Genomic DNA, 25,633 nt, shown 5'->3' on the forward strand with positions numbered 1-25,633 from the left:
TATTAATATAAGTGTCTATTCATGATTATCATTTATATGGTTATGCAGAGTAAATGTATAGCATTAATCACATTTCTAATGTGACATTCTACATCATTCCCTACATATGTTTTAATTAATTGATTCAACAGAAAACATTCTTGAGTGCATTTGTGGCGGGTTTTTCATGGAGTTTCCCTCTGGCTCTGCCGGCGAGTTCCCCACTGTTATCAAATGATACTTTGGGTGCGATTCTCTGGCCTCACTCAAGCAAAAAGAGGCCAGTGAATAGTGGGAGAGACAGAAAACGAGAACCGAGTCAGGCGCCAAACAGTTTACGATGCAACCAGCCCGTTCCTGAAGGCAAAATCATGATCCCGTGTGGTGAGAAACCAATTGTCACCACTTAAGCCCTATTTTCATACAATTAACGGGAGCGACCCCATACCTAAAGGTCTCCCGTGATTCATTGGCCTCCCCAGAAAGTGGCCACATGGTGCCGATTAGTATTCCTTTTAAAAAATGTGAACCTGGAGGAAGGGCTTCTGCGGGGAGCCGAGGCGGTGAGTAGCCATCTTTGCTCACAGGCAAAGAGCTCGGGGGTGCTGGGCTTGCCCCCAGTGATCGGTGGGGGACCCAAGGGTGGGGAGGCAGGGCACACTCGCAGGGGTGGGCCGCCATGCAAAGGGGGAATGGAGTGCAACTGCATATGGCACCAGCATGCCAACCCCTGGATCATGTATACCGTTCCAGGGGCAACCCGATCCCCTGCCCGTGTGCCCCACCGACTGCTGAGGCCTCTGGCCGTGCTGCTGAAGGCTATTGCTCATAGGGAATTGGCAATCATGCTTAAGTAAGCACTTCACACAACCCAAGTGGATTCCCATGGGTGGACGGGCCATGTAGCATGTGGGAGTCATGTCCACGGCTGGAGGGTGTGTGAGTGCAACAGGGAGGGGGAGATGCCTCGAGAGATGGGTCACGGGTTCGAGCAGCAGCCCACATTGCAAAAACAAGTGACAGAGGCGTCGTACTGCTTGTGGTTTTTACTGTGTCTGTGTTTTTACTGTGTACCCACTCTCCGAATGGTCCCACCCCACACCCTCCCGTAACCCTCAATGTGCTGGGCTCCACCACTATGTCCAGGTGTGTCTCCAGGATACAAATCTGAGGTGGAGGCAGCCAGCTGCTTACCATGTCCCATGGCCTTCGATGCCCCAGGCAGGCGCCGCTTGGGGGACTCTAGGGCTGGAGGGCCCCGGTGCACTTGTCGACGGCACATGCACAGCCGTTAATGACTGCGCCATGCCTTTGAAACCTCCAGTAATGATGCAGACGTTGTGCACCATTTTTTTCTATTGCGGTCGCCACCCTAGCAGTGTTGGCCTCAGTGCCATGAATTGCTGGTGACTTCTCCTGTGCCCGTAGCCTCTGGGACTCCTCCAATCGACTATGGGCCTGCTGGAGTCGCTGACATCTCTCTCTGAATTTCCAGGCCGCTTCCTAACGTCTCCCATCAGCTCCGGGTAACTCTGTTTCAGAGGCTAAGCGTCTGGCTGGGACCTGGGAACCAGCAGACCTCAGACTGCTGCCTCGCCTGGGCTTTTTTGCCTTGTGTACAACAACAGCTGTGTGGAGCCCACCAGATTATGCTCCAGAGGCCTGTACACTAATATTTCCCACCGAGGTATGTGTACCTGTGCTGGTGGAGAGTGGAGATGACAGCTGTGATGCGTCAACCATGGCCATGACCATGGCATCCTCTGAGCTCTCCTCCGAGGTGTTCTCCTGGGAGGCAGGGAATGGGCCAGCATTGTCGGCTGCAGGACCTGCGGGAGAATGGACATGTCGTCACTGGGAGGGATGGATCAGTCATGTATGGTAATAACAACTTGCGTGTGACAGGTCCTCCGGGTGGGGCCCAGTGGATCCTCACCTCTTCGCCGTGCGCTGACCTCCACATTGGTGACGGCTCTGTCCTTGGCCACCCCAGTCACCTCAAGGCCCGTTCCTTGAAGGTGGTGAGGGTTTGTATGTCCAGCATCCCTCTGCCGATCTGGACCCTCTCTGGCGATTGTGGGAGAGCTTCTACTGCGGAGAGACAGAGGGTATCATTAACCACGCGCCTGGTTCACAGTGGGGGGAGCGTGGTTGTATGTGTGTGTGCGAAGGGTTGGAGGGGAATTGAAGGGGGGAGGGGAGAGAGAGAGACATGGACAGGGCTGGCCTCCACCGCATCGAGGAGCCTCCCCAGTGTGAAGCCCCAAATCTTGGGTCCCGTCGTCTCGGCGCCATGGCTGCGAGCTGAGTGAGGCTGGCTGTGCAACTGCTGTTTAAGTGCTGCTCAACCTTGTTAGTGGGGGGGGGGGGCTGGCAAACGTAGCACCAGCGAATTGGCTGGCGAGCCTTCATTTGCAGCGAGAAGCCCGTGGGGCCTCATGACATGGCCCAATTAACTTTGAATCACGTTACGGAGCTTGCCAGGTCGAGCGTCAGGAAGCTTGCACGACAGTTCCTGCTCACTACCATACTTCGAAATCTTTCCAGAGAATCGCATGCCCGGTGACTTGTTTGATCCCTGGGGAGTTTCTCACCGGTTCAGCCCACACTTCAAATTTCAGCACTGCGGAGCTGAACTCCGAGATCAGGCCGCCATTTTGAAAGGGTGCCCTGATCTTGAAGTGAGCTTGTGGGTCCCCCACACTTTCCGCCCATGGGCAGTCATCCCCCATACACATGGGCACTACCCTGCACCCCCACCCTGTGAGGTCACCCCGCTAAGGGGTCCCTGGGGAGTTGCCCCTCCCTTCCAGGGCCCCTGCCGTGCACACCCTCCACCCGCCATTCATGGGCATGCCGTCCTTAGCCCCTGAGCCTTGGCAGTGGCACCCGGGCAGTGCCCCGCCACTTGGCAGTGCCATGGTGCCCATGTTCGAAGGGGAGGGCTAGGGAGCCACCCTGCATTATCCCTAACCACCCAGGATCTCTGATAGCCCGGTAGAGCTGCAGCCTCTAGTGAGCCGGTAGATCCTGGGGAAGTTCATCAAAGTCAGTTTATCATGGCGGCACAGTGGTTAGCACTGTTGCCTCACGGCGCCAAGGTCCAAGGTTCGATCCCGGCCCTGGGTCACTGTCCGTGTGGAGTTTGCACATTCACCCAATGTTTGCGTGGGTCTCACCCCCACAACCCAAAGATGCGCAGGGTAGGTGGATTGGCCATGCTAAATTGCCCCTTCATTGGAAAAAATGAATTGGGTACTCTAAATTTATTTATTTTTTTTTTTAAAAAAAGAAAAAAGTCAGTTACCAGTTACACAGTTGGCATGTGCCGTTTGGTCCTGCCCCTTTTAGGCGTGTTTCTGACTCTGATGCTCGCGGGACTTGGATAGATCCCACGAGGCATGAAGGCTGCCGGGAAACCTGCGGGAGGCCTCTCGCGTCATCCACCGGCCACAACGTGCTCAAGTGTGTCATTACGAGTTCGCCATATACTGTTACAAAGACCAATGCAGAGTCTTTTGTAACACTTTGAAGATAGATCATTGTGTTAACACCTGTGATTCTACTCCAGGTTTCTGATATCACAGTGTCTATTCTTTGTTATTTCTGCTGCTAGCAAAAAGTGGGATAGTCCAGTTGCTTTGGCAGATTCACACTACTGTGATCATTGGCTGTTCTTCGTTCACCTGGTCTCAGGCCTTGAATCGATGGGTTTCATAAACAGCCTTTTTGTTTAATGAAAGCCTCATTGAACTAGGCCACTCGAATATCACGTATTCTGCAAACGCTACAAGTTCTGTTATCACAAGCGGAGGCCCCTGTCTGTTGCCTCTTTAAGTTGATTCCATTGTCCAACCGAACAGATGTTGCTGAGGCAAAAGTCTCTTGTCAGAAGTCCATAAGTTATTTCTGGAAGCGAATGGAATGGCACCTGTTAATAAGCAGGGCCCAATGTCAAATGGCCATGAGCTACTGCTCAGAGCAGATAAGAGGAGCCAGTTTCCTTTGTGTCTGGTTTGCATGCTGTGTCCAAAATGAAGTTCAACTGAATTAACAGGTAGTCTGTTCTGTTCTGACCAACATAAAATGGAAGAACAATCCAAAATGGAGGAAAAACCAAATTCCAAATCCTTCAGGTGCTACCCGAGCATCTTGCAGGTTGGCAGTGCCAAGGAGCCTGCGTTCCAGGGGGAGAGCCAGGGGTCACCCCAGACTATCGCTGGCCACCCTGTGCCTCCGTTGGTCCGGGAGTCATTCTGCTGGCTGAGGTCACCCCGGGAGGCCGGTAGATCGCAGATAAGTATATGTAAGTAGGTTTAAAACCTACTTGAGCACGAGGCCTGGTCCCACCCATTGTAGGCGGGCTTCTGGGCTCGCCGCCTCGTGGGACTTGGCTGTATCCCGTGAGGCATCGCGGCTGCCAGGAAGCCTCGGGGGCCTTATCCGGCATCTACCTGCCACGTCGCACTCCCAGTCAGGCATGACGTAGCGGTAGATCACGCCCATAGAAGGATGCATTTGGAAGGAAATTTCAGGGAAACCATACAAATAATTATAACTGGTAACTTCAGCTATCCTAATGTAGACTGGGGTAGCAATAGTGTAAGGGCAGAGAGGCTGAATGAGTTTCTAAAGTGTGCTAATCCTAATTTTGTAGATAATACATTTCTGGTCCCAGAAGTGTGGTGATATGCATATGGGCAATATAATGTAGTTGGATGGTGTGTGACTTCCAACCAGCAGGTGGCGATACAGATACACCATGCAGTCTCTAGACCAAGGTCATGTGACCTGTGACTCGGAAATAAAGGGAAAGACATCCGGCCATCTTCCGAAGAAGATTGAGAGGGTAATAAGACATACATGTGAATGGTCAGTGCTAGGTGCAAATTCCAGAGAATAGTTAGCAGACTCCATGATAACGTGCTCTGTGTTAGATTGCTGTCTTACCACACGTGACTCAATAAAGGATTCCAGTTTGGACAAGTCAAAGTGTTTGGTGAGTTCCTTCGTGAAGTACAAAGGATCAGATATAACATGGTACTACGAGTTTGATGCACTATCAATTACTACAAGACGAGAGTAGAGAATAATCTAGGCTTTATTAAGCAGAGATGTGTGGCCTCCTGCAGCTGCTATCAGAATGGGAGCAGCTCCGGTGTGCGCACACACTTATATACCGCCTACTGGGCAGAGCCAGCAGGCAGGGACTTACCCCCATACCTCTAGGACAGGAGCCTTACCGTACTGCATTTAATATACAGTTACTACATCTAATATATAGTTAGTGGTGTGTTGGGCGCTCTGGATCCGTGGAACACATACAGGTCAATAACACTTGAAATAGTGCAACACTATTTTATTGAATCATTAACTGTTGTAACATACTCTGACTGTGCGTTAACACGATACTAGCTTTAACTAAAGACCTTTGCCTTGTCCTAACCAGTCAATGCACTCAGCACATGGTGAATGTCTGTGCTGCAGGCTGAGAGCTCTGTCCTCCTAGCTAGCTGCAGCTCGAATGAGCGGGAACTCTAATGCCCCCTGTCTTTATAGTGCGTGGGCTCTAACTGGTGATTGGCTGCGGTGTTGTGTGTGTTGATTGTTCCCATTGTGTGTCCATCATTGTGTGTCTGCACCATGATATACTGGTGTATATTATGACAAGTGGTGACTACGACATTCACCCCCAGTTTAAAAAAAAAAAAGAGTCCAGCGGGGTTGGTGGAAAAATTTACAGTTCAGGCACAATATACAGGTTCAGTCGGTCGGGTGCCTCAATCCTCACTGTGATCGCCTCGGTCCCGGTGGTGATGCAGCCGCCGACTTGGTCGCCTGTGACTCCGGGAGCGTGTTGGCCTCATCTTCATCTCCGAGTGGAAACAGTGGGAGGAGGGATTGTCCTGGGACGGGGGCTGTGGTGAGTTGCCCTGGGGGGAGGGGGAGTGGCGCTGGGGCAATCAATCGGAGGGGGGGGGGGGGGGGGCATGGGTGGGGATCGAGGTGGTGCCAGGTCCCGGAGGGAGTCTGTGTCCTGGCGCCCATTGGGGTGCGCCATGTAGGCGTACTGCAGGTTCGCGTGCAGTGGTTGTATTCTTTCGACCAACGGGTCCACCTTGTGAGTCCGCACGTGTTTGTGAAGGAGGACAGGTCCAGGAACTGCCAGCCATGTTGGGAGCGAAACCCCGGAGGTAGACTTTCTGGGGAAGGCAAGGAGACGTTCATGAGGGGTTTCGTTAGTTGCAGTGCAGAGGAGTGATCAGATGGAGTGAAGTGCGTCGGGGAGGACATCCTGCCAGCGGGAGACCGGGAGATTTTTAGACCGTAGGGCATGCAGGACAGCCTTCCAGACCGTCCCATTCTTCCTCTCCACCTACCCTTTTCCCCGGGGGTTGTAGCTGGTCATTCTGCTCGAGGCAATGCCCTTGCTGAGCAGGACCTGACGAAGCTCATCGCTCATAAAGGAGGATCCCCGGTCGCTGTGGACGTAAGCGGGGAAACCGAACAGGGCAAAGATGCTGTTGAGCGCTTTAATAACCGTGGCAGAAGTCATATCAGGACATGGGATGGCGAAGGGAAATCGGGAGTACTCATCGACCACGTTCAGGAAGTACGTGTTTCGGTCGGTGGAGGGGAGGGGCCCTTTGAGGTCCATGCTGAGGCGTTCAAAGGGGCGGGAGGCCTTCACCAGGTGTGCTCGGTCTATCCTGTAGAAGTACGGTTTGCACTCCGCGCAGACCTGGCAGTCTCTGGTGACAGCCCTGACCTTCGCAATGGAGTAGGGCAGGTTGCGGGCCTTTATGAAGTGAAAGAACCGGGTGACCCCCGGGTGACAGAGACTATCGTGTAGGGCCCAGAGTCGGTCCACTTGTGCGCTGGAGCATGTACCTCGGGATAGGGCATCGGGGGGCTCGTTGAGCTTCCCAGGACGATCCAAAATCTTGTAATTGTAGGTGGAGTAGAGCTCGATCCTTCACCTTAAGATTTTATCATTTTTGATCTTGCCCCGGTGTATTATTGAACATGAACGCTACCGACCGTTGGTCAGTGAGGAGAGTGACTCTCCTGCCAGCCAGGTAATGCCTCCAATGCCGCACAGCTTCCACGATGGCTTGGGCCTCCTTTTTGACAGAGGAGTGCCGAATTTCGGAGGCATAGAGGGTGCGGGAAAAGAATGCCACGGGCCTGCCTGCCTGGTTGAGGGTGGCAGCCAGAGCGACGTCTGATGCATCGCTCTCGACCTGAAAAGAGAGGGACTCGTCGACCGCATGCATCGTGGCCTTGGCAATGTCTGCCTTGATGCGATTGAAGGCCTGGCGGGCCTCAGCCGTCAGGGGGCAAAACTGTGGAGTGAATGAGTGGGCGGGCCTTGTCCGCATAGTTGGGGACCCACTGGGCATAATAGGAGAAAATCCCCAGGCATCGTTTCAGGGCCTTGGGGCAGTGGGGGAGGGGAGGTTCCATGAGGGGGCGCATGCGGTCGGAGTCGCATGCGGTCGGCGTCGGGCCCTAGAAGTCAGTTTTCCACAACATAGCCAAGGATGGCTAAGCGGTTGGTGCGGAACACACACTTCTCCTTATTGTACGTGAGATTAAGGAGTTTGGTGGTGTGGAGAAATTTGAGAAGGTTAGCGTCGTGGTCCTGCTGATCGTGACCGCAGATGGTGACGTTATCTAGATACAGGAAAGTGGCCCGCAGTCTGTACCGGTCAACCATTCGGTCCATCTCGCGTTGGAAGACCGAGACCCCGTTAGTGACGCCGAAGGGAACCCTAAGGAAATGATAGAGGCGGCCATCTGCTTCGAACACAGTGTATTCGCGGTCCGCCTTGCAGATGGGGAGCTGGTGGTAGGCAGATTTTAGGTCCACTGTAGAAAAGACCTGGTACTGTGCAATCTGATTGACCAGGTCAGATATGCGTGGGAGGGGGCACGCATCGAGCTGCGGTACTGATTGATGGTCTGACTAGTCGATGACCATCCTGTGTTTCTCCCCAGTCTTTATCACTACCACTTGGGCTCTCCAGGGGCTGTTGCTGGACTGTGATGCCTTCCCGCAGCAGCCGCTGGACCTCCAACCTGATGAAGGTCCTGTCCTGGGCACTGTACCGTTTGCTCCTGGTGGCGACGGGTTTGCAATCCGGGGTGAGGTTTGCAAACGAGGAAGGTGGATTGACCTTGAGGGTCGTGAGGCCGCATACGGTGAGGGGTGGTAGGGGTCCGCCGAATTTTAAAGTTAAGCTTTGGAGATTGCATTGGAAATCCAGACCGAGTAACAGGGCAGCGCAGAGGTTGGGGAGGACGTAGAGACGGAAATTGCTGAACTCTACGCCCTGGGTGGTGAGGGTCACGATGCAGTACCCCCGGATTTCCATAGAATAGGATCCAGAGGCCAGGGAGATTCTCTGGGTAATGGGCTGTACCACGAGGGAGCAGCGCCTTACTGTAGAGGGGGGGATGAAGCTTTCCGTGCTCCCAGAGTCAAGAAGGCAGGAAGCCATGTGCCCATCGATTTTCACCGTAGTCGTCGCGGTTGTGAGGCCGGCACTGGTCAAGGGTGATCGAGGCGAGTGGCTGGTGCTGGTAGGCTCGGGCTGGTTGGCGGTGGTGGCAGGCGATGAACGGCCAGACGAAGTTCCTGACGAGCAGGGGTCCTGAGGCGCTGTCCAAAATGGCGCCCATGGGGCGCACATGGCGGGCGGCGTTAAAGATGGCAGCACCCACGGCCACATGTGGTCTGTAGAGAAGAAGATGGCGGCGTCAACGGGCCGCATGTAGTCTGCGGGGACGAAAATGGCGGCGCCCATGGGTTGCACATGAGGGTTGTAGGAACGCTGGGCCTAGAAACAGCAGCGATCGACCGGGCCTGGTACACAGCAGAAAAATGTCCCTTCTTTCCGTAGGTCTTGCAGGTTGCGCTCCACGCCGGGCAGCGCTGCCAGGGGTGTTTGGTCTACCCGCAGAAGTAGCATTTGGGCCCCCTGGGGTTGGCTGGCTGCTGCGCGGCGCAGGCTGGGGGCGGTAGCTGGTGGGGCCCACGATGTCCATGAGGGTGCCTTGCGGTCGGGGGCGTACGACTATATGTTACGGGAGGATACTGTTAGCGAATTCGCGAGCTGCCTGGTTGCCGCAAGGTCAAGCGTGCCACCTTCCAATAGGCGGTGGCGGATGTTACGCCGACCCCATGCCCGTAACAAAAGCATCTCTGATTAAAGGTTCTGTATGCTCGACTGCCGAAACTGCCTGGCAGTCACAGTTCCTCGCCAGGATGTGCAGGGCATGCCAGAAATCGTCTAATGACTCACCGGGGAGTTGCTGTCTCGTGGACAGGAGGTGCCTGGCGTAGAGTTTGTTAACCAGCCGAACGTAATGTCCTTTCAGGAGCTCCATTTCTTCAGTGTAAGTGGGCGCATCCCGGATAAGGGAAAAAATATCAGAGCTCACCCGTGAATAAAGGACCTGGAGCTCCTTTGCGTCCGAGGGTTGTTCAGCCGATGATGAGAGGTAGCTTTCGAAGCAGGTTAGCCAGTGGTCGAAGGCCGATGTGGTGTTGGCTGCTTGAGGGTGCAGCTGTAGGCGATCAGGCTTGATACGAAGTTCAATCGCTGTAAAATCTCTGCTTAATAAATTGATGCACTATCAATTAGGACAAGACCAGAGTAGAGAATAATCGAGGCTTTATTAAACAGAAATGTGTGGCCTCCTGCAGCTGCTACCAGAATGGGAGCAGCTCCGGTGTGCGCGCACATTTATACACAGACTACTGGGCGGAGCCAGCAGGCAGGGATTTACCCCCATACCTCTAGTACAGGAGCCTTACCGTACTACATCTAATATACAGTTACTACATCTAATATACAGTTAGTGGTGACTACCACAGAGTGCTGAAGATTTAAAGATAGCGACGGCAGTGTCAAAATTAGGCATTCGGTTTGAAGACCGGTCTGGTGAACTGTAACCTGAGGCAACCCAAAGCGTAAGAAAATGCTGAAGGGCCCACCAGCAGCTTCAGGTGTCCGGTAACGTAGGCAAGAACTGGCGGCTGTTCAAACAGCAGTTCGAACTTTATGTTGCGGCCGTGGGCCTGTAGGCCCAGCCTGATGAAAGGCGAATTGTGTTACTGCTAACAGTGCAGGTCCACAAATGTTCGAACTGTGCAAGTCATTTGTCTTTGATAATGGGGAGGAACACAAGAAATTTGATGAAGTGATGAAGCACTTCGATAAGCATCGTTCCCCTGAGAAGAATGAAACATTGAGTGCTATCTGTTCCGTATGCATACCCAGAGACCTGGCGAATCATTTGACAATTTTGTCACAGACTTGAGGCTGAAGGCCCAGTCATACAACTTCAGTGACCTGAAATCTTCGCTAATCCGCGACCAAATTGTCTTTGGTTTACTGGATAAGCTTCAGGTGATATTATTGCGGGAGGAAGATTCAGTGAAATGAAAAAAATGAAAATCGCTTATTGTCACAAGTATGCTTCAAATGAAGTTACTGTGAAAAGCCCCTAGTCGCCACATCCCGGCACCTGTTCAGGGAGGCTGTTACGGGAATTGAACCGTGCTGCTGGCCTGCCTTGGTCTGCTTTCAAAGCCAGCGATTTAGCCCTGTGCTAAACAGCCCCTGGAGTGATGGAGATGGCAGTGAAGATTTGCCAGGTGAGCGAGATTGCTGCACGAAGATTAGGCGCACTCTGCTCAAAATTTTGGAGCCAACATGGAAGAAGCCAGCGCCATTAGTGCTGTTGACACACATCATGAAGAAACGTGGTCTCCAGTGCGGGTGGCCATTTTAAACAGCCAACGCCATCTTGTACCAAAAATGTGGCACTTGACAGGCCGGACGTTGCCATGGGGCATATCTAAAAGTTTGTTCCAAGTGCACCCGTGTTGGGCACTTTGCAAAACAATGTTTTGCGCATTCCACCATGGACTATGCACGAGCGGTGCAAGCAGTAGATGAGATAAACAAGGATGAACAGTTTTTCATCGATCTCATCGCAGCACTAGAAACCAAGGTGATCCAGCATGTCAATGAAGCCGCAGAAGTGGGCATGGTAGCACCACCCAGAGATGATGCGCTGCCTAAACCTCTGCAAACAACTGAATACCCAAAGACAGCCAGCGCAAAGGAAATGGATACTTGTCCGGCACAGTATGTAAATAGACACTTTGTAGTAAAACGTGCTCACTGTACCAGCTACATAAAATGAATTATATGTTTACTGTTACCTGTGAGAAAAAATTATCTCAATGTTTTGTGAGGAAGAGGGATGTGATGATATGCCTATGGGCTATATCATAGTGGGATGGTGTGTGACCTCCAACCAGCAGGTGGTGGTACAGACACCATGTGGTCTCTCGGCCAAGATCATGTGATCTGTGACTCTAATATAAAGGGAGACACGTAGAGGGTAATAAGACGTACATGTGAGTGGTCAGTGCTAGGTGCAAGTTCCAGAGGAGTAGTTATAACGTGCTCTGTATCAGATTGCTATCTTACCACACGAGACTCTAAAGAATTTTGGTTTGGAAAAGTCAAAATGTTTGGGAGTTCCTTCATGAAGTACAAAGAACCAAACACACCAAGAAGGAGGAGCATAGCTGAATTTGGTTCACTTGGGCAAGTGTGGACTAATTAAGGAGAGCCAGTATTAATTTGTTAAGGGCAAATAGTGAGTAAATAATTTGAGTTTTTTGATGAAGTAACAGCAATGGTTGATGAGAATAATGCAGTTGATGTGGACATTTCTAAAAGGCATTTGATAACTGGCTTGTCAGCAATGTTGAATGAAGCTCATGGAATGAAAGGGACAGAGACATTGGTATCATCAGTGGAAAGTTAGCTGAGAGATAGGAAAGAGAAAGTAGTGGTGAACAATCGCTTTTCAGACTCCAGGAAGGGGTATAAGTGAGGTCCCTGAAGGGTCATTATTAGGACCATCACTTTTCTCTATCCGTATTAATTGCCTAGACTTGGGTAAAGTTTCAAAATGTCACAAAACTTGGAATTATTGTGAACTGAGAGGCGGATTGCAGTAAACTTCAAAAGTACAAAGACAGGCTGGGAGGATGGATGGAGACCTAGCAAATGACATTTTAATGTAGGTAAGTGTGAGGTGATACATTTTGGGAGGAAGAACAAGGAGAGGAAATATAAAGGAAGGAATACAATTCTAAAGTGGGTACAAGAACAGAGACCTGGGGGGTTATGTGCACAAATGTTTTGGAGGTGGCAGGGCAGTTTGAGAAAGCAGTTAATGTAGCATACAGGATCCTCGGGTTTATATAAGAGATGCAAAAGCAAGAAAGTTATAGTGAAACTTTTGTAAAACACTCATTCGGCCTCAATTGGAGTATTGTGCCAAATTCTAGAAAGGACGAGAAGACATTAGAGATTTATGAGAGTTCCAGGGACGAGGGACTTCAGTTACTTAGATAAATTGGAGACCCTGGAGCTAAAGACCTTAGATAAATTAAAGCTAAGAGGAGATTTAATCAAGGTGCTCGAAATCATGAGGAATCTGAACAAAACCGAATGGAAGCAACTTTCTTTTGGGGCGAAAGGATAGAGAATCAGAAGACACCGATTTAAATGAATGGCAAAAGAACAAAGACGACATGAGAAAAAAACTTTTTTATGCAGTGAGTGGTTAGGATCTAGAATTCACTACCTGACTGTGTAGGCTAATTGAGGTTTTCAATAGAGAATTGGGTAATTGCCAAAGGAGAGAGATTTGCACGGCTGCGGGGAAAAGGTGGGTGAGTTCAACTTCTTTTAAAAACATTTTTTAAATTTCACAGAACCTGGGTATGACTGGCTAGGCCAGCGTTTTTATTGCCCATCCCTAATTGCCCTCGGTGGTGGTGAGCTGCTTACTTGAATTGCTGCAGCCCATGTAGTGTAAGTACACCCATAATGCTGTTGGGTAGGATGTTCCAAGATTTTGACTCCGCAACAGTGAAGGAACAGTGATATTGTTCCACGTCGGGCTTGGGAGTGGAGTTCCCATGCAACTGCTGCCCTTGTCCTTCTAGATGGTAGTGATCGTGGGCTTGGAAGGAGCTGTCAAAGGCCCCTTGGTGAGTTTCCGCAGTACACCTTGTAGGTAGTACACACCGCTGCCACTGTGTATCGGCGGTGGAGGCAGTGAATGTTGAAGGTGCCAATCAAGGGCAGCACGGTGGCGCAGTGGTTAGCGCTGCTGCCTTACAGCGCCGAGGTGTCTGGTTCGATCCCAGCCCTGGGTCACTGTCCGTGTGGAGTTTGCACATTCTCCCCGTGTTTGCGTGGGTTTCACCCCCACACCCAAAGATGTGCAGGGTAGGTGAATTGGCCATGCTAAATTGCCCCTTGATTGGAAAAATGAATTGGGTACTCTAAATTTATTATTAAAAAAAAAGAAGGTGCCAATCAAGCAAGCTACTTTGTTGTGGATGGTGTCGAGCTTCTTGTGATGTTGGAGCTGCACTCTTCCAAAGAGACTATTCCATCACAGTCCTGACTTGTGCCTTGTAGATGGTGGACAGGCTTTGGAGAGTCAGGAGGTGAGTTACTCCCCACAAAATTCCAAGTCTATGACCTGGTCTTGCAGCCACAGTATTTATATGGCTGGTCCCAATTCCGTTTCTGATCAATGATACCCCTCAGGATATTGATAGCGGGGGGAATTCAGTGATGGTAATGCCATTGAATGTTAAGGAGAGATGGTTGGATTCTCTCTTGTTGGAGATGGTCATTGCCTGCCACTTGTGTGGCGTGAATGTTACTTGTCACTTAACAGCCCAAGCCTGAATATCCGAGTCTGACTGTATGTGGGCACAGACTGCTTCAGGATCTAAGGAGTGGCGAATGATGCTGAACATTGTGCAATAATCATCGAACGTCCACACTTCTGACATTATGATGAGGAAAGGTCATTGACCCCAAATGGTTGGGCCCAGAACACTACCCTGAGGAACTCTTGCAAGAATTGACCTCCAACAACCATCTTCCTTTGTGTTAGGTATGACTACCACCAGTGGAAACTGACTCCAATTTTGCTTGCCAACTTGATGTCAAGCACAGTCACCCTCCCCTCTTGCCTCTTAAGTTAGGCTCTTTTGTCCATGTTTAGAATTTGAGTTTATTTGACAAGCTGAGTTGCTCTTCCAGAAAGCTGGCATGGCCTTGTAGGGCTGAATGAAAATTGTCTAAAATAAAATAAGAATTCCTGTTCTGTAACCATTCTGTGATTCTACCTGATACTTAATAAGAATTCATTAGTGTGTAGGGCAGAATGAAAATTGTCTAAAATAAAATAAGAAAATATTAAAAGCACTAAATGGGTCAAGCAGCATGGATGGAGAGAGAAAGATAATAGACCTTTCATCAGAACTGCTTCATACTTCCTGTGTCAGGTCTCCATTGACTTTATCTGTGATTCATTTGCAAAGCACTGACAGTAAGTTTACATCATGAACTTTTATTCTCCGAATTTCTCAAATGTTTTTCACATACGATGGATTATTTTGAAGTGCAGTTACTATTGCTAATTTCTGTTCATCATACTCATTCCTTCTACATTCAACAAAACCATGAACTACCGGTGGATGTTTTCTCCATTTGATATCTGAATGCTAATTTTGCAATAAACTTAATGTGCTTCATCTTAAATATGGGTTCAGTTTGAATATGGGTTCATATTTATATTTGTCTGAATCAGTACTTGTAATTTAGTGTATGAATTGAAATATTTGAGACATAAAGTATTATATAAATGTAAATTGTCGTCTGAAAAGAGTGTTTTTGTTGCGGCAGCTTTCAGTTTGTGCATAACAATGAATAACGGTTTATTTGAGTGCAGAAACAAGTGCAGAGTAAGAGAAGCCAAGTAGCACATAATGAGGAAGGTTGTAAATTGATTCAGCATTTTGGCAAGAGGTTGTAGATTTCTGTCACTCTTTGTAAGGGGGAAAAAAAGTCCCGATTGACCCAACTCTAATTTTAGATTGCTCCCCAGCCCATACCCCACCCCGGTTCTAGATATGCCCCACAGGGAAAACTTTATCTGCATCGAAACTGGTAAAAGGATTTGATGGGGTAAATTTCTCAATTAGATCAACTCTCTAAACTCAAGGGAATACGAGCAAAGCTTATACATCTTGCCCTTTAAGGTTGGTAATTCTGGTCAGTCCGCACTGTAACTTTTCATAGGCCCAAATACCTTTCCTGAGATGGTGTCCTTTATTATAAATTTAAATTTTGAGATTATTAACTTTAGTATGTTAAGCCTTGGCAGCAATCTTGTTATCTAACCCTCACAATTAATGCCTTTAGGAACTCTGTTGATCAAGATGGGCTAATGTTGCCATGACATTCTTTTTTTAAAAAATGTACCTCATTTCAGATATTAAGGTAAAGGAGCTAGACAAGCGTTCTTCTGGCCAGGCTTTTGAGATAATTCTGAGCCCCACAGCTGAAACCATTCCAGAATTTCCTCTTTCTCCCAAGAAAGATAGATCACTTGAAGATCTTCAAAAAAAAATGGAAGCTGCAGAGAACAGACGAAAGGTATTCAAATAGAATATGAACACTGTGAGCTGAATGGTGTTGACTGAAAAATCCTTTTGGCCAAATAACAAATGATGCCTAAATGGCAGGTGTTTTTGTTCTATGTTGTCAGTACTGTGCAAAGGTTTCCTTTTTGTGCATTGAGCACCCACACGCTTTGAACTTTTGATTTTCAGTGCTCAAAATCAAAACTGGTAAAGCACTACATATTGCTGACAAATCATCTTGAGAACGAAAACAATCGCTATGTATAGTAAAGGCCGGATGAGAATAAAGCTTTGTTATCCCAATCTTACAGAGCAGCCGAGTATTTTTCTTGTTTTGCACAACAGTAGCTTGCAAGTATGGAATCTAATCTGAAAATCATTATGTAAGAAACCCTAATTTGCCATACCATGCAGTCTGTGAAAGGGCTGTGAGGCTGTTTTTTAATATTTATATACAATTGGCACCGTAGGTAAATGTGCTGAGATCCATTTTCCATGTAATTTTATTCAGTAGAAGTAATAAGAAAAATGAAATCTTAAAATATGTAACAAGAATTGGAAAGATACAGCATCCAAAAGATGAAACCAGGCAAATATTTTGGAGATCTTTTTTGAAGTTTGAAGGACAAAGCATTAACCTATCTTTTTACTGACTTTTTTTATTTGATTAATTTTCTATCTTGTGTTATGTTCAATGTGTTTTATGCTTTTAATTTGCTTTGGCGCAATGTTCATCTGCTAAAAGAATTCTGGAGATGGAGAATTACCTGTTTAAAATGCCTTTTGTTCAGATTCAATGTTTTTCTTTCTTTGCAAAATACTTAGTGCCAGGATGTGACTTGCATCTCTGAATATGTAGAACTAATCTTGTGATCTCAAATGTTCAGCTGAACAATTGATCTCTGTTCTTTCCCTAGTCACATGAAGCAGAAGTTCTGAAGCAGTTGGCTGAAAAACAGGAGCATGTAAAGGAAGTGCTTCAGAGAGCTGTTGAAGAAAATACCAAATTCAGCAAATTGGCAGAGGAAAGACTGATTTCCAAGATGGAACTTATTAAGGAGAATCGTGAGGCTCAGTTAGCTGCCAAACTTGAGCGCCTTCGTGAAAAGGCAAGTTAACTATAACACCCTTTACACAGTAGAGGTGGAATCCAGATGGTTTATTTCCCTGGAACATTTATTTTCCAATTTTGTTGCTCTTATTCCTCTGTGTTGTGGCTGATGAAGAGGCAAGGTTATAGGTGCTGGCATCCCTCTGGCATCATGTCCAACTCACCAGTTTTCATGCAAGTCTAGACAATGAGCACTGTCAACTTATTGAGCCATGATGGGTTATTGAAGCTGAGTGTTTCTGTTCATGATTGCCATTTTTAGTCTGGGAGACCATGGTTCTGGGTGGCAACAGCAGCATGGATCACAACTTGGACCTTGTGGTTGAAACTATAATAGACCAATGCCATGTGATGCATTTGTACACTTGAACTATTGACACGTATGTTGGAAAATTCCAACCTATTACTATCTTTCAATCACAAGGTAAGTCATGCCGGAGTGTGTTTACTTAGACTTTGCAGTTGGTTACTTTGGAAACCTGGAGCTATATTTGAAATATGACAACACCTTTCTAAGAGATAAAATGTTGCTGGAATTCTGTACACACCATCTGATAAGCTGTAGGCAACATTACTCCGCATACTGGAGGAACAATGTAGTATTTGAGAGGGTGCAACATGGGGCAACTAGGGTGATGCAGATTTTGGTAATGTGAGTAAAGTTGACTTTCCCCTTGGGGAAAGTGGATCATAAATTTAGCATGTTGCTTGTCTTGCATGTTTCAGAAGCTCGGATTTGTTTTTTTGTTAAGTAAATGTAGAATTTAGACAACTATTTCTCACAAAGATAAAAGATATTTGGGATAAGGTATATGTTGAAGTCATTGAAACAAATTATGTCAAAGACTTCTTTCGGAAAGAGTAGAAGTCAGTACAGCACAGTGTATTCAAGGTCAATCAAAGGAAAATATGTTCGGTCATATGTAAGTATTTAAGTATCAGATTTTATTTATTTTTTAATACAAATTTAAAATACCCAATTCTTTCTAACCATTTAAGGGGCAATTTAGCGTGGCCAATCCACTTACCCTGCGTGGCCAATCCACTTTGGGGTTGTGGGGGTGAAACCCATGCAGACACGGGGAGAATGTGCAAATTCCACATGGACAGTGGGCCGGGATCCTCGGCTCCATGAGGCAGCAATGCTAACTGTGCCGCCCCTAGTATCAGATTTTAAATGAAAATGTCATGTTTTTAAAGTTGGTTGCAAGTTACTGAGGGAATTTCAGTTAGTCAGTCAGTGTGCTCTAGAAATATGAGCAAATAAAATGGTTGTAATCAAACTTGATCATATCCAATATCTGAATCTCGTCATAAGCGCATAAACAGTCTGCCATTTTTTGAGCCTAGCTCAATCTTTGTCTATAATCTCTTATTGAATGTTATTTGTACAAAGGTTTCCCAACATCTGCCTTGTTAGTTATCCCCTGCATTTACTAGCAAAGACTATTCAAGTTTGAATTCACCCATTTAGCCAAACTTGTTGATAAACTCCTGTTACAACAATAGCTTTGTTGCTAGCTTGCAGAGGATCAATTTATTCCCCCCCCCCCCCCCCCCCCCCCAACATCTTTTTATACGGGTTCCATTTCCATTACCTCCTGAGCCCAAATAAGGAAGCCCTTGGTTTCTTCATGGCAGAGATGGGAAACTTGATGTAGTACGTAAGGGTGATTGATGTAAATCTGCTTGGAGCAAGCACTCCTCCCAAGCATCATTAAACAATGCAGTAGCAGAGTATACTGAACCTCACCACTCTGACCCTCATAGGCACTTTTCATTACCACCACCCCCCAACTCTAGGTGAATGTCCTTACCTTGAAGGTTCTTATTGCTCTTCTTTTTCCATTTCCCTTCTTGCAGACTTTGGCCCTTTTCTGTACCTGTCTTGTTTGGTTAATAGCGTCAACAGCGACAGTGATTAGTGTGTGAATGATGACATTCCCATAAATTAGTAATTGAAACAATGTGAAGAGACTTTTGAAGAAGCTTTTAAATCGGAAGTAATTGTCAACTCAGAATAGCGTGTGCTGAATCTTTGCTGGCTGTTGTCTTCTGGGAGTTTTGGTTGAAGAGTGCATCAGCACTGAAAGCTCTTCCCTCAATTACCCTGTAGTAAATAGTTCATGATTGAGAAATATAATGCTTTATAAAGCATATTAACCACACTTCACAATGATTTGCTTTTCAACTGTTTAATGTTTAAATGCCAATGTTTAATGTAGGCTTTAATGTGATTGCATAATCCAGAAAGTTTATGTTGCTTTCAGTTCAAAGAATAGTTACACATTATATAGAGGCTATTCTCTGCTGTATTAGTTCATGCAACAACAATAAAAACACCTTTCTAATTTTTATTGTATAATTTAGGACAAACACCTGGAGGAAGTGAGAAAGAACAGAGAAAGCAAAGAAACTGAAGAACTTGTTTAACCGTGTGAATTTTTGAAATTGAGGGTTTTCAAAAATAGTTTTAAAAGAAAAGTTAAAGTCAACATGTTGAACAAACTCTCTAGATGCTTTAAAAACATGTAACCAAGAATAAGAACATATTTTGAATGGGGGGGGGGGGAGGGGGGGGGGGTGGCGGAGATGGGGAGAAAGGAAGAAATACAATATGGTTCTACCTTTGCTAGTCATTTCAAATATTACAGCTGTTGGGGTTTTTTTTTTTTTGCATTGCTGGTACTATATGGAGTCTTAAGAAGTTTTTTTAAATGTGTAGTTTACACCTTGTTTCTTCAATAACAGCTGTACATGCTAAATGTTACATTTTTAGTCCCAATGTGTGGTTGTCCAAGCATGCCTAAACTTAATCTTTAAATAAAGCTGCATTAATTGTTATTAAAGACTGAGCACATTGTTTTCTTTAATTCAGTAAGATGCTACTGTGAAATTCTAATGTGGGGGTGGTGAACTATTCTTCTGCAGCCCTGAGTCGAGCTATCTACGTCTGTAGTGGACATCCAACCCGGAGTACTGAACATGCAAACAGCTTTTGTAGAGCAGATTAAACCTAGTTTTAGTCCTCTTGATAAAAAAACAAGATACTGCAGATGCTGGAACTCTGAAAGAACCAATGTTGGAAACACTGGACAGTTCAGGCAGCATCTGGATAATCGAAGTGTTGAAGTCAGTCTTGAGTGTGGACCTCCAAGCTGGAAAGGGTCAAACAAGTATATTCATGTGATAAGAAGAGAAAGAAAGTAGGCCATCTGAGTAGGATAGTATAAAGAGTGGAAACATTGAGACAGTAAAGAGAAAAATAAGTGTAAATAGCCAAAAACGTATGACGCATGGGAAAACGAAATAAAACTGAAAAGGAGTGACAAGTGTAGAAACCAGTCTGTAAATTAGCTACGTCTGAAGCCACTTCATACAAGTGTTTTACAGGGCCTGTGGGAGAAAAATGGCATTGAATTTGATTCAAGTTTGATTGGAACAGAGTCAGATACTGGAATGGAGCATTTTGTACCTCTTCCAGATTGTGGGAAAAATTGACATTCCATAAGTATAAAATTACCTTTTCAGGAAAGGTGCTGAGTAGTAATAATGTAGTACATTGTTTTAAAAACCTAGTTACACCTCATTTAACATTGGTTTTCATAATGAGATTAACTGCAAAATATGGAAGATTTTGTCAATTCACTGATCTCTTTAGGAATGCACCCAGGGAGTCCTACATCCCATGAAGTGTAGAATCACTAACAGCAACTTCAGTATTTCCAAGTTGCTCTGCATGTGTGTGCGCTCTGGAAGTTTCTTCTAGTTTCGATGAAGTATTGACTGCCAACGCTGACAGTTTAATTATCATCATTACACAAAAATGGTCAGATTTAGCAGTGGTATTAGTTGCCCTTTCAGAATTTTATCCCCTTTAACCCACTATTCTGTGCCTTTCCACTTGTCTGTTTGGATGCTGCTCCAATTTTACGCACAGCCCCCCAGTTCCCTAACAAATGGCCATTCATTATTTAAGAGTTCTGGCAATGTATTGTGTTATTTTGCTGTGAAGTGTTTTAACAGTTGAGTTTGATTCTGTCCTTGTCCAAAATCACCCAACATATGCGCAATTTACAGTACAGCTCACTGGATGTGAGCTGACATACTTTGGGAGGGAGATTGTGAAAAATAGACTAAAAGGTAACATTTTAAAAGGAGTAACCGTTACGGACGGCTGGTCATCCCTCAACAGTGGCTAAGAGACTGGGCTAGATGCCATAACAATGCGGTGTGGAAAGATTGATCCGTTCCAGAAGTGATAATATAAAAAATAGGGTTTGGTTATTTTAAAAGAAAACAATATTTGAACTTACAAGTCTAACTCTAATTGTTTACATGTAGTTTCTTAACACTAGTTCCCATTAAACAATTCGAAAAGAACATACAGTTCTCGTTCCACTTATATAAACAGACAGCGGCAATACTTGCATTTACAAAGGAATTTTACTTCTGGTAGGGACATTCGTTCTGAACCCTTTTCTAAAGCCTGCCTCGGTGGCATCATTTTTGAGTTGAATCTTGTAGGTGAAAGGTAAAACACCAAAACCCTGAAAAACTTCTGGAAAAGCTTGTGCAATGGACTCCACTGATCCACTGTAAGTACTCAATGCACAGTCTGTGCTATACGCTCTTTTAACCAGTTCCAGCGCGTCACACGCTTCAACACCTAGCAGTGACTTCCGCTCTTTAGCTACTATGGAGAATTTGACTTTGTGAACTTTATCTTTTACTTGGACATCGAGTTCACACATCGTGAATGTGTCAATTTTCTGACCATTATAGTCCTTCAAGAAGACTGGCTTGTTTAATATTCTCGATTTTATTTTCATAGCTTCAATATCACTGATGCTTCTGAGGTTCGCTCTTGCTCCTGTATCTAATTTAACATGGATGAGTGATTTATTTATTAAGAAAGAAACTGTCCAGTTGTCTTTTGTTACTGTTGAAATATCACTTTTATAGTTTTTTTGTTGCTGTAGCTGACATTTTACCCTGTTTGGCTTTGTTGGCCCTGTCTTCATTCGAGACTAAATCAATGAAAAATGTGCCCTCTTAAGTTAATATCATCAGTAGTATTGATGGACTTTTCGAGATTAACTTTCTTGTTTGTAAAACATTGTTTGTCAAAATGTTTTTTGCCTTTGCACTTTGTGCAAATTTTTCCAAATACTGGACATTGCCTCGGTAGGTGCCTGTTTCCACATCTTTTACACGTAATGGCTGCTTCTGGCAAGCGTTTAAAATGATCTTCACTGCTGAGACCGTGTTTCATTTTTCAAGTACGTCAGCATCGATCCCAATTTTTGCGCCAAAACTCAATGTGTTTATATGCTGCGCAGCTGATTCACTGGCATGGCAAGTCTTACTCGTGTCTTCTAACTGAAACTCATTCTCCTGTAAGAGATGTTCCCGCACCTTATCATTATTAATTCCGAAGAATTTCTGATCTTGAATCATTGCAAAATTACAAGTTTGCGTTTTCAACTTGAGGTAGGTAAGAAAGCTGTCAAAAGGACTTGCCTGTTTTCTGCATGCGCGTTCTAAATGTGTGCCGCTGGAAAGTTTAGTGCTTTTCAGAGTACATTGCTCATCAAACTTCTTAATGATGGCATTGATGCTTTTATCATCTTCCTCCCATTCAAAACAAATGTTTTGTAAATCTCTATCGCCTGGGGGCCTGCTGCAGTTAGCAATAATGTTATTTTTCGTTCATCTGCGCTTGTAATCCTAAAACTGCCACGTACACTGAACTATTGCTTAAATGCGTGCCAATTGCCATCTACATTACTGGTTACTCCGAGATGTTGAGGCATTTTCGAACTTTCCATCTTCTACTGGTTCAGCGTTTTCAGGGATTACTTTTGATGTTTCTAGTTTGTTTTTTTCACAGCACCGTTTCCGAATTTGAAGACCATGGGCGGGATTCTCCGTTGCCCAATGCAGATATGTAATCGGCGATCGGGCAGAGAATCCCTTTTGACACTGAAATCGCGGGCAGCACCTGTTTTCAGATGCTCCGCCCCCTCCAAAACAGCATCGTCGTGGAGTACGCTGCACGCTAATGGGACGGCCTCAGGACGTCGCCTGAAGGCCCTCCCCCGATGCCCCACCCCTGATGGGCCGAGTTCACGATGGCGCGGATCACTTGGGCTCTGCGTTTTCGTCAACCTCGCGTGGCGGCTGCGGATTGTGTCCAGCCCACTACAATTGGTGGGGGGGGGGGGGTGGGGGGAGGGGGGAGGGCTTCGGCGAGGGCTGGTGGGGTGGTGGTCTGTGGGCACATGTCTCAGACAATGATTATTGCTTCGCATTTCAATCTAACTTTGAAGCCTGAACACTTTGCCTGAACTCCAGAAGCATCAGCAACATAGAGCCAGCAGCCAAAAATCAAACAATCGAGCTGGGCTTCAGCATTGGGGATATCCTTACAAGCAAAGGGTAACTGTGGATCAGGGAGGGAACCTCAGCACAGTCTCCCTAATGCTCCTGAGATCTGGGAGCTCTTGCTGTGGTCGGGGTTAAGTGTGCAGAGCGAGGTTTTCCAGCACATCTGACTCTGGATGGCAGTCTGAGAGAAGGCGGTACACAAGGGTGGGGGAGGCTAGGTGGATTTGAGGGTCCCCGGGTGGAAGCCCTAACTGATTGTCGGTCTTTCTCTCCTTTTCCAATTCCTTGCAGTTATAACAATATGGCTGGTTATGTCGGTCCCGCTGAGGTCCTGCTGATGACGCCGGCGACCAAGGCGGAGGGAGACCTGATAAAATTAGGCCCAAGTTGCCACCCGTGCTGTTATTGAGCGGTGCATCAGACTACTTGACATGCAGTTCCAATGCCTTGACTGCTTTGTTGTTGCACTGCAGTACACCCCCCAAAGGGTCCCCCACTTTGTGGTGGTCTGCTGTGCCTTCCACAACCTGGCACAGCAGCGGGATGACATGCTGGAGGAGGAGGAGGTGGAAGCGGATCAGGATGGGATGGAGGATGAGCCGCAAGGTGGAGGACGGGCAGTTACAAAGATGTGGCATGCCCGGAAGATCAGGGAAGCCCTCACCTTCGTCCGATTCTCATAAGTCAAGGTTTTGTCCACCAGCTCACCCCCATCCCCCCCCCCCCCAATCCCTCCCCCTCGCTCCCAATCCCCCACCCACAATCCACTCCTCCCAATCACAAATCCCTCCTTTCCCCCCCCCCCCCCCCCCACCCCCCATTCCCCTCCTTCCCACCTATTTCCCTCCTCACTCCCCCACCCCAGCTTACCCTGTGCAACCCTCCCAGGTTCTGTGTATCATCACCCAGGGTAATGGGTCTGTGATGGCACTGTCAGCAGGTCAATATAAGAAGCAGGAGAGTGATGATCACTCATTTAAGGTTCGCTCTGGTGCTCCTCAGATTATGCCAAAGTCTGACTCCTGTCTTTCTGCTGACAGCGCACTCACACCCATCCTCTGAATGGCATCTGCATCAGGGGCACTTGATCTTGGACCATTGTGCCCGGAGGGCAAGGATGGGAAGAGTGGAGAGCAAAAGGGGGTAGGAGTGCAGGCAGGCCCGCTGTGAAGATTAGCATGGCAGAGGCTTCACCTGTATCAGGTGTAACATGTTTTAATTGTGAACATTGGACATTTCCATTCCCCCCCCCCCAGCTACAGATAGTAAATCCCTCAGTGCCCAATCATTGCTGCTCAATCTTCCTTATTTTTCATGGTCCACTGCTACGTCAATGTGTGTCCCCAGGATGCACCACAGAGGTGGAAGCAGCCTGCTGCTTTTCGTGTCTTGTGGCCTTTGATGCCCCTGGCTGACGTCCTCTGGAGGGCCTGGAGCTTGGGGAAGGGGGGGTGCTGTTAGGGGGCCTGGCCATCTTATCGGTGCCACTGACATTGCCATGCCATCCTATTCCTCCTACTGCCCTTGAGATGCGCCGGTGTCAGGAGGGGAGGAGTCCGAAGAACTGGAGACCATTGTTGTATCTCCTTGGTGGCAGGTCCAGGGTTGGCCTCCAGTGCTTCCTCCTCCCTGATGGTGCCCGTAGAGCCCTGGTGGTCTCCATGGGACGGAGGGGCAGCTGAATTGAGTTCCAGAGGCCTCTGCGTCACCTGGCTTTGCCAGTCCTGACCGCTCCCCATTGTTTGCACCATGGTGTCGCGCCCTCAGTGACTGGGCCATACTCTGCAGTGCCTTGGCAATGTCCACCTGTGTCTGGGATATTTCCCTCATCGACTGGGACCTGATGTTGAGGCCCTTAGACATGGTCGTCATGGACTGAGCCTTGCCTTAGGCATCACCACTCAAGACACTTATGCCGTGTTCCAGGTTTTCCACTGTGGCCACCATCCTAGCAGTGTTGGCCTCGGTGCCATGCATTATCGGCATCATCTCCTACGCCTGTAGCTTTTGGGACTCCTCCAATTGGCTATGCACTCATTGGAATGTTACTGAAACCCTCTCACGAATCTCACAGCTGTGTCCTATCCTCTGCATCACTTTTGGGATATGCCAATGCGGCCGTTGAGAAACACCCCACCAATCACTCCCAAAATGACACTTCGAAATTCTTCTGTTAAATCGCGCCCTGGAAGGATGTTGATCCTTGAGCACGGGTGAATAGAAATTTGTGGACATTATGACGGTTAGGTGGCTTCAGTTATGAGGCTAGGTTAGAAAATAAACTGCCTTATGTTATTAGACAAAACTTGAGGTGATGAGATCGTTGCAAATAGGGAATCTATTTCCACTGGTTGATAATGAGAGGGATCAATTTGGACCTGGAGTCTTTTTTTTTTTTTAATGCAAAATTGTTTGGAAGTAGAATACTCTGCCGAAACACATGAATGCAGCAAAATCTAAAAGTTTAAAAAAAGCAAATGGGTAAAGGAAATTTGTTGAAGGAGGTGGGTGAATGAATTGAACAATTTTTGCATAAATCGGGCGCAGTGGACTGAAATGTCTCTTGATTTTAAGAATTCCACATTCCTATATTCCAATTGGTGCAA

At 47.0% G+C, this 25,633-nt stretch overlaps 1 protein-coding gene across 3 annotated transcripts in view; it reads left to right on the forward strand.

The window, feature by feature from the left end:
• The window catches only part of LOC140429816 (stathmin-like), a 56,884-nt gene extending 37,686 nt beyond the window's left edge, over positions 1–19,198 (forward strand). For 2 of the 3 annotated variants that reach the window (XM_072517276.1, XM_072517286.1), the window contains exons 3-5: positions 15,376–15,539; positions 16,444–16,635; positions 19,008–19,198. In XM_072517276.1, the coding sequence (XP_072373377.1) occupies positions 15,376–15,539; positions 16,444–16,635; positions 19,008–19,070 (419 nt within the window). In that variant the 3' untranslated portion in view covers positions 19,071–19,198. Of the gene's footprint in view, positions 1–15,359; positions 15,540–16,443; positions 16,636–19,007 lie in introns of those variants that run through there. The other variant, XM_072517267.1, reaches the window with a different exon arrangement.
• The last annotated feature ends 6,435 nt before the right edge of the window (positions 19,199–25,633 follow it).

The sequence above is a fragment of the Scyliorhinus torazame genome, chromosome 1 (assembly GCF_047496885.1).
Source record: "Scyliorhinus torazame isolate Kashiwa2021f chromosome 1, sScyTor2.1, whole genome shotgun sequence".
In the NCBI taxonomy this organism is placed as follows: domain Eukaryota; kingdom Metazoa; phylum Chordata; class Chondrichthyes; order Carcharhiniformes; family Scyliorhinidae; genus Scyliorhinus; species Scyliorhinus torazame.